General features: G+C 36.7%; 1 protein-coding gene across 1 annotated transcript in view; it reads right to left on the reverse strand.

Moving 5' to 3' along the window:
* Positions 1–11,340, reverse strand: part of LOC117139380 — a 42,949-nt gene extending 31,609 nt beyond the window's left edge. The window contains exons 1-5 of the mRNA XM_033301638.1: positions 11,227–11,340; positions 5,452–5,647; positions 5,316–5,391; positions 5,070–5,260; positions 2,254–2,382 (exon numbers count right to left, since the gene is read on the reverse strand). Coding sequence (XP_033157529.1) covers positions 2,254–2,382; positions 5,070–5,260; positions 5,316–5,391; positions 5,452–5,643 — 588 coding nt within the window. The 5' untranslated portion in view covers positions 5,644–5,647; positions 11,227–11,340. The remainder of the gene's footprint in view (positions 1–2,253; positions 2,383–5,069; positions 5,261–5,315; positions 5,392–5,451; positions 5,648–11,226) is intronic.
* Between the last annotated feature and the right edge of the window lie 2,628 nt (positions 11,341–13,968).

The following is a 13,968-nucleotide window of genomic DNA, read 5'->3' on the forward strand; positions in this document are numbered from 1 at the left end:
GCGTTTTGGGGCGGACGTTGACAGCAAGCCCCGAAAGCCCAAGCGATGTTGGTTGTAGAATTTGTATTGAACACTGAATGGTAAGTCAAGACGGTGCAATCTCTCAAGCCTTCGACGTTGATTTGTGGAGTTCAGCATGATGACAGCTAATGGGTTAACATGTTCTTTTTTTTTTGCTCATGCTGTATTTTGTAATTTCTTCCACCACTGATGGCAAGTTATGGTCTTTTTTGATAGTGGCATTCCGCACATAGAAGAACGCATTTATTATATGCCTTAATAGTTTATTCTCTGCTCTTTCCATTTTATGTTTGTGTATGAAGCTGCCCTTCAGCTCAATGCCGTATGTCCACTCTGCCTTAATGATGGCCGCGCCCAGGAGGAACTTGTTTTTGGTGGAAAGCTTACATCTTCTTTGAATCTACCAGTACATACATATGCCTACTTTTGGTATTTTTTGGCGTGACTATTCCCGTGATGTTTTCTTTCCATGTCAGTTTGGTGTCCGGGTAAGTCCGAAATATTTGGTAGTTGGTTTCTGTACCTATACAGGTGGAAAGAGGCCTGTTCTTAAGGCAAAAGTTGAGTGTGTCGATTTGTCTGCATTTATTAACATCTATTTTTGAAATATCATTTTACGACCACCAAGTCCTCTTTACTGGGCCTAGTATAGTACTGGACTAGTACTAGTATATACCGAACTAGTATCGAAAGTCTACTGGAACAGGTTGATCAAATTTTGCACAATCAGAACAAGTCTTAAGCCTTAGAAATGCATAAAGTGAGAAAGAAAATACAGACCGTTGAAATAAGACATCTTAACTCGTGTTACTTGTTAAATACATAACTAAAAAATGTAATAGCCCTTTTTGAATAAGTTATTATTGTACTTAGAAATAAATCCAGTTATATCGGTGTGGACTTTGGACAAGCAACAAAAGAATACATCGTGAACTAACAGGACAGATGTGAACCTTGGACTAGAACGGGCCGTGCCCAAAAGAGGGAAATAACGGGATCGCTGCGACCTATACAGAGACTGCGCAAGCGCAGCTCGTGACCAGTCAGAGCACGCGGCGAGCCATTCGTTCACGTGGACAGTCGAGTACGGGCTCGGTCAGACAGTAGGAACAGAGTCCAAAGGCGTTAATAGTCAGTGAAGAGGCCAGTAAGTGAGAACGCACACAGAGCCAGTGAACAAGAGATCCGCAAGTGAGATCGCGCAGAGTCAGTGAATAAGCCAGGGAGTGAGAACGCGTAGTCAGCCGGTAGAAAAAAGGGCCGGGAGCGAGAACAGTGTACATCAGGAACAACAATACGCTGTTGATCACTGCAAGGGATGAAGCAGAGGAGCGCGGTGATCCTCTGACCCGTATCCTCGGGAGAGGACAAGGACCTTTCTTGATCAAAAGAGACTGTGGAGTCATTGGTTCTAAGAAGAGCTCTGGCTCAACCTTACAGACGATAGACCTTGCGGTCGCGGCTACGTGCGACGACAAAGGAACGACTCCTCGCAGCGAACGGCGAAAACCGAGAATTATTATAATAAAGCTGACTCAAATTTGGTAGGGAAATTACACAAATCATACATTTGGTGGGAAAAACAAAGACAAAATATATACTTATTTTCACCCAACATAGAAAAAAAGCTTGTCCAAGAAAAATTTTGAGGAAAAATACCACACACCTAGTAAAAGAATCTAAGTCATCCCATTCACAAACTTATATTCTCTGATAATAATAAATAAGAAAGAGAAACACAATAAGAATATTAAAAACGTGAAATATATTTTATCACATGAAAATTACTATCTTTGTCGGGTCACGCAGCCGCCAGCAATACCTAAATTTATATTTGCTTACATTAGACACAGTTAAACTTAACGGAACCTCAGCTGTAAAGAAATATCTCCGTTATCTTAGCTCCCATCCTTTGCGCTCTCTCCCATGTATTCTCGCACCTACACCTTTGGCTTAGCGTTCTGCTTTCGCTCTGCAATTATCATTCACTTTCGTTAACTTGTACATATCGCATCAATGCCAAATCTCGTTCGCTAAACCGAAGAAATACGTATCGTTCGAAATCGCTAAATGCCCTACAACCATACGAAACTACCACAAACTACCATGATCTCATAGAAAAATGTTTAAATTTCGCGTTCGCATTTCCACTAGCTGAGTAACGGGTATCTGATAGTCGGAGAAGCCGACTATAGTATTCTCTCTTGTTTTTGTTATATATTTTATACTAACCTGTTTAAATGTTTTATTTTTATTCACGGATCGTTTTCGTCTTCTTATTTCCTCAGTCCCATCAATTGTTTCAGAAGGCTCAGTTACTTCCATAGGAAGCATCATTATACTTTGTTCATCTTCTTTACTCTGAAAAAAATTAAACAGTAACTTAAAATAAGAGGGAACTTAAAAAATGCTTTTTCTAAATATGGGTATGCATTAATTAGGCCATTTGCTATTCTACGCATTGATCAGTTTTACTTTTATTAGACACCGCATTATTGTGCTAATAACTCCTTTAAAAATTTAATTTGTATTGAATTTTTTGTTTTGCATTGCCTTATTAACGTTATTATTATTCAAATATAGCTTAGAAATAGTAATAGCCGAATCTATGTACAGAATATATCAAAATAAATTTCAAAAATGACTTTATATTAGAATATTTGTCATTCGAGTATTCATGTTGCGACGTGTCAAAAATTAATAAGGCAGTGATTGTTGAGTGCTTGTGTCCGCACTTCGTGCCTCAAGATATGACTTTTGCAATAAACAGCTCTCATATTTTTATTTATTTTATAAATTTGTATAGCTTAATAGGCTTGGAATTCGGGAATCTAAAGGCCCCTAACCTTTGTTTAATATTTGTAAAATACGTATTAAAGTTTTTGAAATATACTTAAAAATAATAAAAAAAAACCACATGTGTATAAAAAAATGTTTAGTTGAGCAGTGCACAAATGACAGTAGTGCTATCTCATTACGGTTTTTTGTAAATAATTAATGATATATATATTACACATAATTAATTATCAACATAAATATAAAAATGTAAACGGTAGCTAATTCGATCGACGATTTTATCAAGGTAATTTAAAAAAGTTTAAAATTATAATAGTCATATCAAATGGCTTGTCTTGTCGAGTGTCTTTGGTCGCGTAGTGCCTTCCAATCTTATGATCAAGCGCCTGAGAGCTAGGCTCTGGTGACCCCTTTGAATCCAGCTACGCACATTAACACATTAGCTGAGTTCAGTTTGGTCTAATTTTAAACATTTATGATTTATTCTTATTGTCTATATTCGATAGTGATCAATTCTAGTATAATTCTTAGAATATATAGATATCCAATAGTTAAAAGAATACAATTAGGAAATTAAAATTCAGATAATCAGGAAAACTTCTTCCCCTTTAGTTCTCAATAATGTATGTTACATTTTTTTTTACAGAAATTCCTACGTCATATGAATATTATATATACCATAAATAAAATTACATGTTCCCTTGTACCTTTGCTCTCTTCGATTAATTAAAATATTCACTTTTAGGATTAGCATCATAGAGACCTAGCTACATAGTAGCTTGTTTTACTTTGGAAATAGTATCAATGTCTTAATTTGGAAATATTATCAATGTCTTAACGCGCTAATGGAGTCTTATCAATAGGATTCTAGTTTGTCAAAAATGTTCCAATATTGTAATACTAATTTTTCTAGAAACTTACTAATGCTAGCAGGGTCATGTATGGTCTATGGTTTTTATTTCCATCCATGTTGTGTTTTTTTCTTGGATTACGACTTCTAACGTTGATTCTATGGTCAGACGTTTCACTGCTCTGTATATTACATGTGCTTGCCGGGCCTCTTGAGTGGGGTAAAGGTGGAGCAGTTGTTCGACCTGTGTCTAAATATGTGTTTAGACATAAGTAGGCAAACTATAAATATGTTCTATTTATGGGCTGCAATAAACATGTCACGGGACAGCATAAGTGGCAACTACAGATAAGTACGATTGCAGCGGCCTATTGCCGGAGTGTCAAGAGATATGAAAACGCGGGAAGCCTCAAACATAGATTTAAGAATAAAACTCAGCTGCATTTAACAACGCAGACTGCGGCGTCTTACAAGCGCTGCATTATATAATTAGATGATAAGAACCTATATATGATAAGAATGAATAAAAGGCGAAGCCCTCGCAGCACCGAGTGAGTTAGATTCAAACACCCGAATTGAACTCATTAAGTGTACGCACAAGTTATAGTGTGAACATTTTGTTACCACTGGTGGGGGAAACAACAGAATCCGGCTCGAAGGACCAAAATGTTCACACTATACACTCTTAGTCATTTAGTTCTTAATCTGGCCCAATAATTGGTTCAAATGCGTCATAGAATGTTGTGGTTCTGCCATGTTGTAGGTTTTGGTATGTTTATAGATATACACAGTTATTTTGTTTTATAAAAGTTCACGGAACTAAAAATTTTCATAAAATTTTTTTTGCGACCGTTTGTTTGTGATTTATTGGAAATCACTGTTTTTAATTCGCTGACCAGGATTGCTATTTTTAAGCATATCCTATAATTGATCAGCACCGTACTTAAAAAGACTTCCTATTGATTGTATTGCGTTTTTTAACTGAATAATATTTATTGAATTTATTATTTATTGAAAACCAAAACTTTTATTTTCGAGTTTGTGAGTCTGGGCTTGGAATGTGGGAACGTGACAATTTGACAATTATGTTTAAATTAGGCAATGGATGTTTGGTCTACTGGTGGGTGGGTAGTTTTGGGTTATTCCACTATTTTATGACGAGTGTTAAATATATTTACGAAAATATACATTAGCACCCTAAACCAACAAGTAAGCAACTCTTTATTTTGTCATTGAAATGTATGTACATTTTACAAATATACAAATGTATATAAACATATACAAAGGGGTAGCAGGTTAGCCCAAAAGAAGGGGTCAAGTCGATCTCCAACTCAATCGATCTAACTTTCACAATGTTTGCTTAACGAGTAACTTTTTTTTTTGATTACAACGAATACGTTACCATAACTATGCACATAAGCACTTGTAGTGTAAACATTCCAAACGATAAAAATGCTAATGTTGTTAGTGCGATGTCCGATATGTCCTTAAAATTTATTTCTTTCTTATTTTTTGATAAATCGGTAACAGAATTCAGGCGCTCCGAATGTTCCTCATAATCGGATGTGTATTCCTTTTGGGGATGATCATAACCTTAAAGAAGTTTTAGCATAAGATATATAAACGATATTTATAACCTGAAATATACCATTTTTATTGTTTTTCTTCGAAATTAAGGCAAAATTATCCTTGAAGATTAATTTGTTGTTAAATTCTCCAGGAGACTGTAAGATAAGATAAATAGGTAAGATAATTCATCCGTTTAGGAATCAGAGTTAACTTACAATGAAATGGGATCTAGGGGCCAATGAAGGGGCACCCGTATAAGCATAGCCAGTAATGTCCCCGTAATCATATTCTTCTGTTGCTGCGGAACTCGGCTGATTTAGATCTGACGACCTTCGATATCGATTCCCACTTCCATAGGTATACTGACTAATTTCCTTTGAATTTGTATCGCGGTAATATATAGCCATTAAGCTGTAAAAATTTTCAAAAATATATATTTATTATATATATTTATATATTTAAATATATATAAATTTAAAGCATGAGAGATAGCTATAGTCGTGTTTTGTCGACTAGTGGGAATGCGAGGAAGAAATTTCAAATTTATTTGGCATATCCTCAATATTGGTATTCACGATACTAAAAGGGTACAAAGATTCGGTTAAAACTACCAATCGTTTTCCCCCTAAAAAGTGTATTTATTCCTCATCAGGATAACTAGCCACATAGATATAACCATGTCAGTATATCTGTCCGTCCGCATGAAAGTTTAAACCTTGGACACTATAAAAACTAAAAGGTTGAGATTAAGTATACTGATATCTACGCTTTTTTTATATTGTTTACAACGTTGCCACCTCCACTTTAAAGTCCACAAACCCCCTTAAATTGTCATTATACCAGTTACTTGTATAATAGATTAAAAGGGTATACTAGATTCGTTGAAAAGTATGTAACAGGCAGAAGGCATCGTTTCCGCCCATATAAAGTATACATATCACCAGGTCACCACGTCACCAGGTTAGCGCCCCTTAGGCAAAAATCCTTGATGTGAAATATTTAAAAAACTGTTTAAGCGAGAGCTTTGGAAATTTGTTTCCCTTAAAAGTTGAAAAATTCTTGATATATGTATATTCTTAATTAGGATCAATTGCCGAGTCTTTAACTGTGTCCGTCTGTCCCTATTAACGTCGAGATCTCAGAAACTACAAAAGCTAGAAGGTTGAGTTTAAACATACAGATTCTAGAGACATACCCGCAGCGCAAGTTGTTTGATTCATGTTGCCACGCCCACTTTAACGACCACAAGCCGCCCGAAATCACCACGCCCTTGCTTTTGCAAAATGGTTTGATATTTTTTATATTTATATTAGTCTTGTACGTTTCTTTTGATTTGCCGAAAAGGTGCTTACCCAGAATCGTCACGTCTGCATTGGGTCTAGGATCCCCAGATTCAATGCGCTTTACGGCGGCCACCACCTCGCCTCGCTCAGATAAGCTACAGATTCTGATAGTTATTGGGAATTTCGAATGTTAATAATTCCCTAAGTCTTTACCCTCCCTACGAAGACACCAAAGGTTGAGTACGATGCATTTGCGAGGCGCGCTTTGAAATCTCCCCCCAAACCGAGGATTTAAGCGTAACCAGAATATCATCAAATTTCTCACTCAAATCCCTTTCATTTCCGTCAAAATCAAGTTTTTCGAGCTCCTTGAGAATTTTTTGGATTATTTCTTTCGCATCAAAAATGCAACCCTTTTTTATCAGAGGTAACGTTTCCAGAATTGGTAACAGCAACAACAACAGACGTATGTTGTTGTTATGTTACCAACGGAGTAACTTTTGTTGTTTACTGTCATAAATTGTATCTGAATATTACATGCACAGGTTATTGTTCAACAACGCAATCGTCAGCAGTAACAGCTTCGTATTATTCGCACTACAATAATAAGACGCGGTTTATATAGCAATTTCAAAGGATAAGATTTTAATTGGTTTAGCGAAGGAGATTCTGCATCGATGCGATATGTACAAGTTAACGACAGCGAGTGATTAAAGCAAATGAAGTTCATCATTATTTCAACTTATAAATTAAAAAAAAAACACAAATCTGGAATTAGTATTATAACTTTTGCAGTTTAAAACATAAATTTACCAAAAAAACGAAAATATATTTCATAAAAATAATACAAACGTAACGCACGACGTACTGACATAAGCACCTAAAAATCATGTCTTCTCTATTTTTTCGTAAATAAATAAAATATCGTACGCATCTTGTTTCTAGCGTTTTTGGTTTAACTGTATCCAAAGATGGCATATTTACAAAGTATAAATTTAGGAATTGCTGGCGGCTAAGTGACCCGACAGACCTGTTCCATCAAAAATGACTCGCTGTCTGTGCGATAAAGTGAAGGACACTTGTGCACTGTCCCAATTTTAAAATATTTTTGTAATGCGGCAAGCTAAAGGTGGATTAAACAGATTGATCAACAGTTTTTGGTGTTATTATGAGAGATAAGAGAGATAATTATAATGTTAATTATCTCCTTTCCAAGCTATTAGAGGAATCTTCAAAGCGCAAGAAAGCCGCTGGTGGTAGGCTGCTCCACAGCTGATCAGCTGTCGATCACAGAAAATCATCAAATGTTGCAAAGATCGGCAGCTAAAAAGTTTCGGAGCAATCCGATCAATCGTGTGGAGAAGGTAGTCCAGCTTGGGATATATCTGCACTGATTTCACATCGTGTGATTCCAACTGTCTCGATTAGTTTACCACATCAAAAAAAAAATTGTGTCCGGAATACCGCATAAGTTGGCCCTTCAGATACACAATCATCAGTGCCAAAACCACAAAATCAGCCCTCTGGGTGGTTCCACTCGAGATACAAATTTTCTTTTCTAGTCTTTCCCTCGATCAAATCACCTGATGTACCGCCTTATATACAAGAGAAAAGAAACGCCAATAACATAAAAGTGGAAACATTTAAATTTTTTTACGCTTGGTATAGTTTATCGTTCAGCTTCCAGTTATTTCTTTCCGCATAAGCTCAAAAATAGGACAAAAAAGGGCCTGGGAAATCACACCAGAGATTTAGCTAAAGAAGAGATACTTAACCACAGTATACACAGTATGTCAAGAAATTGTTTACACACTGTGAAATAAGTTGAGTTCTTTGCCTAATTACCGCAATTTGTTATGAAATATAATGAAACAATATTTATTTCACAAACAAATTAAAAATATTAAATATAGAAGAAAATAAACCACAAATTCAAAGTTTGCAAACTCTTGGCGCTGTCAATAAACTCTTTAAACAAAACACTAAACCTAAATTTAATCCTAAATTTATCAAAAAATTCAATTTTTTATTTATGAATACATATCTTCCGAACGAGACCCCAAATTTGTGATTTTAAATTTTAGATAAATGTGAGTTTACAAAAGTGCGTGGTTCAATTTGTTACTCTTGAGATCTCGGCACCGAATGCTCGTCATAACTCTTGTGGAGTTATGAAAACCGACGACCAGTCCGGGTCCCTGCCTGCTTACTCGGCTAGCTTGTTTCCGTTTCCTACGTATATTCTCGATTAAGATCAATAGCCGAGTCGAACTGGACATGTCCGTATGAACGCCTTGATCTCAGGAACTTTAAATGAGAAAATGTGTAGAGTAAGCATGCAGCTTCATAGACTCTTGTAAGATTTTATCGATTTGCAAAAAGCTTTCGCCACGCCCACTCTAACGCCCATAAACCGCCCAAACCTAACACTTTCCCCAATATCTATCGATATCCCAAAAAAAAAAGAAATTTCGCGTTCGCATTTCAACTGGCTGAGTAACGGGTATCTAGTCGGGGAATCGACTCGGGAAAGCGTGTTGCGATTAAAAGAAGCGGTATGTGTGGAAAAAAGTGGGTTCGGGCGCGGCTCGATGCCACAACGAACGGCTTGATCGGACGAACGACCGTCGGAAAACGGTGGCGGTTGTCGGCAGTTCGATGTGATGAAGAGGTACGACTGGGCGAGTTGGTCGATTATAGTTGGAAGTTTGGGAAGTTGTCATATGACGTAGTAAGGGGATAGGGTCAAACAGAACATCTCGATGGCAACAAACATTGCATACAGGGGAGGACTGAAAACAAAAAGCACCTGGTGTGCTTAATAAAAATTGAACAATTGAACGTCGTACAAACAGGGTGGCTGCCTAGTGTGGGGAGGATTTCAGTTGATTACAAAGATATTATTTTAATATTCACATGTATTGGACTGTAACGCACAGGATGGCTGTCTAGCGTAGGAATGGATATACATATGTCGCAGAGTTGTTACTTTCTCGTGGCGAGTTTGCCATGCTGACACACAAACTTTTCGCGTGAAGCGAATTCCAACCGGCGTTTGCCATCGTTAGCTTGCCACTGCTCGCACTTTCTACTCGCGCATCGATCTATGCTTCACACACGCTAGCTGGACTACACTCGGCGACTGCGCGACAACGACGCCACCTCACTCGTAACGGCATTTTGGCATTTTGGTCATATTCTACGTTGTAGTCAAATTCTAAGAATGACCTCACAATATACCAAACTTCTTGCGCATCAGCGTCTTGCAAGCGCAGTGGTCAAACCACGTTAATAATGTGACAGACACGTACAGTGGTCAAAATAAATTCCCAATGCGACATATATATAGTAGCATAATATGCTTCACATATTACGCTTACAAGCATTGTACTTACAATCTTGGACATGCACAAACACATGAAACCAATTCACATTCTTGCTTACATATCATTCTTTTGTACACATATAGAAAAATCAAACCCCACACCCACAAATACACTGAATAGACATTCCCGTTTCTCGCGACTCACTTCGAGCCGATAAAATCTCTGTACAGTAGTCTTAAGCTGACATTCTTGGAATAAAGACCGAAATAACCGAAATTTGTTCGTGTTTCAATTTAAAGTTTCAGCGTTGATCTTTGTCGTTGTTATTGACGGATCATTTATTCGACTAATAAATTAATAACTACGTAAGTGGCGCAGTCGGTAGGATGATACTAATTGATGCGATATTAAACATATTCAATTCTCTGTGTATCATCCGCTAAAGAACTACAACTACAACTACAACTTCAAAAGCTCGCGTCGGTAAATCGGTACAGTCAGTTCAGAACCAAAAACATATCCGAAACCACAGAGTGATAGTGAAATTGAAAAAAAAAAACTTAAAATTATATCAAATTTTAAGAAGACGCCTTTGAATTCACTGAGTAGTAAATCCACAAAAGGTTACTCAAAACAATGTGAAATAGCTAAGTGCGCAACACTAAATAAACGTAACTACAACTAAGTGAACTACAATAATAAACGTTAAACTAAGTGAAAATTAAATAAACGTAACTACAATTAAGTGAACTACAATAATAACCGTTAAACTAAGTAAAAACTAAATAAACGTAACTACAACTAAGTGAACTACAATAATAACCGTTAAACTAAGAGAAAACCAAATAAACTTAACCACAAATAAGCGAACAATAATAATAACAGTGAAAATAAGTGGAAATTAACCCTTTCGCGCCCAACGTTGCTTGTGAGCAATTTCTGTTTTCAGAACTAACTGTAAGCGAGCCTCTTGTTTTATCGGCTCATTCTTTTTGATAGCACCGTGCTTTTATGTGCCTACTCTGAATACGAAAAGAAATGAGCAAAGACACAAACCATTAATTAGAACACAAATCCCATCCAAATCACAAACCTAAATAAAGACACTAACAAAAAAAATTCAAACCAACAAACCACGATGGCCGTAGCAGCACCAGCACAAATAGAATTGTCTGAATCAAACATGATTCAAGTAGAAAGACAAATACACGCAATAGAGGTTTTCAACGGAGATCCCAACACTTTGTACACTTTCATCAGTCGCGTCGACTTCATCTTGGCTCTGTATCAGACCACAGATGAAAGACAAAAGCTAATAATCTTTGGACACATCGAACGGAACATCAGTGGCGATGTTATCCGCACTCTCGGAGTAACCAACCTCAGCAGCTGGAGCGAACTCAGGACTCAGCTTATACTTAACTACAAGCCCCAAGCACCGAACCACCAACTTCTGGAAGAATTCAGGAACATACAATATCGAGGTAACATTCGACATTTCCTCGAAGAAGCTGAAAGAAAACGACAGATAAGTAAATTAGAACTGGAAAATAATACTAACGAAACCATTCTCTATACTAGATTAATACAAACCAGCATCGAAAATCTAATTCAAAAACTTTCAAGCCACATTTATCTCAGAATAGTTAACTGTAATATTCCAAACCTAAGATCGCTAATAAATATATTACAAGAAAAAGGTCTTTATGAGGCACCAACCTAAAGTAAAGATAATATGAAGCCAAATTCAATTCCAAACCGAATAACAACCAACCCCCAAAATAGACAAATGAATAACCAAATTAGACCTTTTGTACCCTTACAACCATTCTATAATAACGTCTATCAACCCTATCACCAACCACATTCTCATATGCCCAGGTTTATCCCAAACACGGTTCCTCAATATCAAAATAGACCCATTTACCCACAATCTAACATACCCATGTCACAAGTACCCAGACCAATCCCAGCTTTTAACAGACAAAATATTTTTGACCAAAACCGATTTGGACCTAGCCACACTAACATGCCCACAACATATCCTCAAAACAGAAACGTACAAACTAATAACCCAATAAAAAGACCGAGACCATCAGACAGTGGACAGTCTAAGATGAGCACAGGAGAGCTAAGATACCAGGAAGTAACGTCTAATCAACCCGAAAATCCTTATAATTATAACTACTATTATCCCTGCTATCCAGAATATTTTCACCCTCAGCCTTATCCCTACCAATTGAATTATACTCAAGAATCAATTCAGTTTCCCCCTGAACAGAACAATTCAGAGATAACAGAAGAGGAAATACCAACAACAAATGACAACGAACCAGTTGACCTTGAACAAGCAGAAAATTTTCGGTTAGTAGCCCCGGGTCAAACCAATATATTAATGATAAAACATAATAATACTGAATTGAAATGTCTATTCGATACAGGATCTACGATAAATATGCTCACGCGAAATATTTTTCAAACGCCAATACAAGAAACCAATCAGCTAATCCACACTAGTAATGACCCATTAATTATTAACACACTTACGAATATACCACCTAATAACTACTTCCCTGTTGCCCAAGACTTCTTTATCCACCCGTTCTCGGATCATTATGACATGCTGATTGGACGCAAATTGTTGTCCGAAGCCAAAGCAATAATCGATTATAAAAAGAAAACTGCTACCCTATTTAACAAAATATATAAGATAAAAGACAGTAATAACATTACAGAACGGAATCATATCCAAATGGACCCTTCATTTCCACAAGACCCCACCTATTTAGAAACCTCCACACTTCAGGAAAACTTGTTCCGACTAGAACACCTTAACGTAGAAGAAAAACAAAAATTAATTAACCTACTGATAAAATACCAAGACATTCAATTTCACGAAGGTGACACGCTCACGTTCACAAACCAAGAAAAACATGTTATCAACACCACACACAATATCCCCGTCTACTCTAAAGTTTATAGTTTCCAACAGACATATGAAAAGGAGGTAGAAAAACAGATCCAAGACATGCTAGAACAGGGTATTATCCGAGAAAGTAATTCACCGTACTGTAGCCCCATTTGGGTCGTACCTAAAAAGCTAGATGCTTCCGGATAGCAGAAGCTTCGTATCGTAATAGACTATAGGAAATTGAACGAAATAACAATAAACGACAGATACCCCATACCAAACATAGATGAAATATTAGGAAAACTAGGGAGGTCAAATTATTTCACAACAATAGATCTTGCAAAGGGCTTCCATCAAATAGAAATGGACTCAGAGTCAATAGCCAAAACTGCCTTCTCTACAAAATATGGACACTACGAGTACACGCGAATGCCATTTGGGCTTAAAAATGCCCCCGCTACATTTCAACGATGTATGAATAATTTACTCCGTCCGCTTTTAAATAAATGTTGCCTAGTATACCTAGACGACATCATAGTTTTCTCCACATCATTAGAAGAACACCTTCAAGCCTTACAGGCTGTTCTCGAAAAATTATCACAGGCAAATTTAAAAGTACAACTAAACAAATGTGAATTCTTAAAACAAGAGACAACTTTCTTAGGACATGTTATCACTAAAGACGGGATTAAACCAAACCCGGATAAAATAAAAGCTATAGTCAAGTATCCATTACCAAGAAAAACTAAAGAAATTAAAGCCTTCCTAGGACTCACAGGGTATTATAGGAAATTTATACCTAACTTTTCTGACATTACCAAACCACTGACCAAGTGCCTAAAGAAAGGAGCAACAATAGATATAAACAGTTCAGAATACTTAGAAGCATTCCAAAAGTTAAAATTTTTAATCTCTGAAGACCCGATCCTAAAAATACCGAATTTCGAGAGGAAATTTACATTAACAACAGATGCCAGCAATGTAGCTTTAGGAGCTGTTCTATCACAAGACGGACACCCTGTTAGCTACATCAGCAGAACATTAAATGAACACGAAGTCAATTACAGCGCCATAGAAAAAGAATTATTAGCAATAGTTTGGGCCACTAAAACCTTCCGACACTATCTCTTAGGACGACATTTCGAAGTAGCTTCCGACCATCAACCTTTGTTAACAAGATGGAAAATTAGACTTTCGGAATATGACTTCGAC

The sequence above is a fragment of the Drosophila mauritiana genome, chromosome 3L (assembly GCF_004382145.1).
Source record: "Drosophila mauritiana strain mau12 chromosome 3L, ASM438214v1, whole genome shotgun sequence".
NCBI classification, from domain to species: Eukaryota; Metazoa; Arthropoda; class Insecta; order Diptera; family Drosophilidae; genus Drosophila; species Drosophila mauritiana.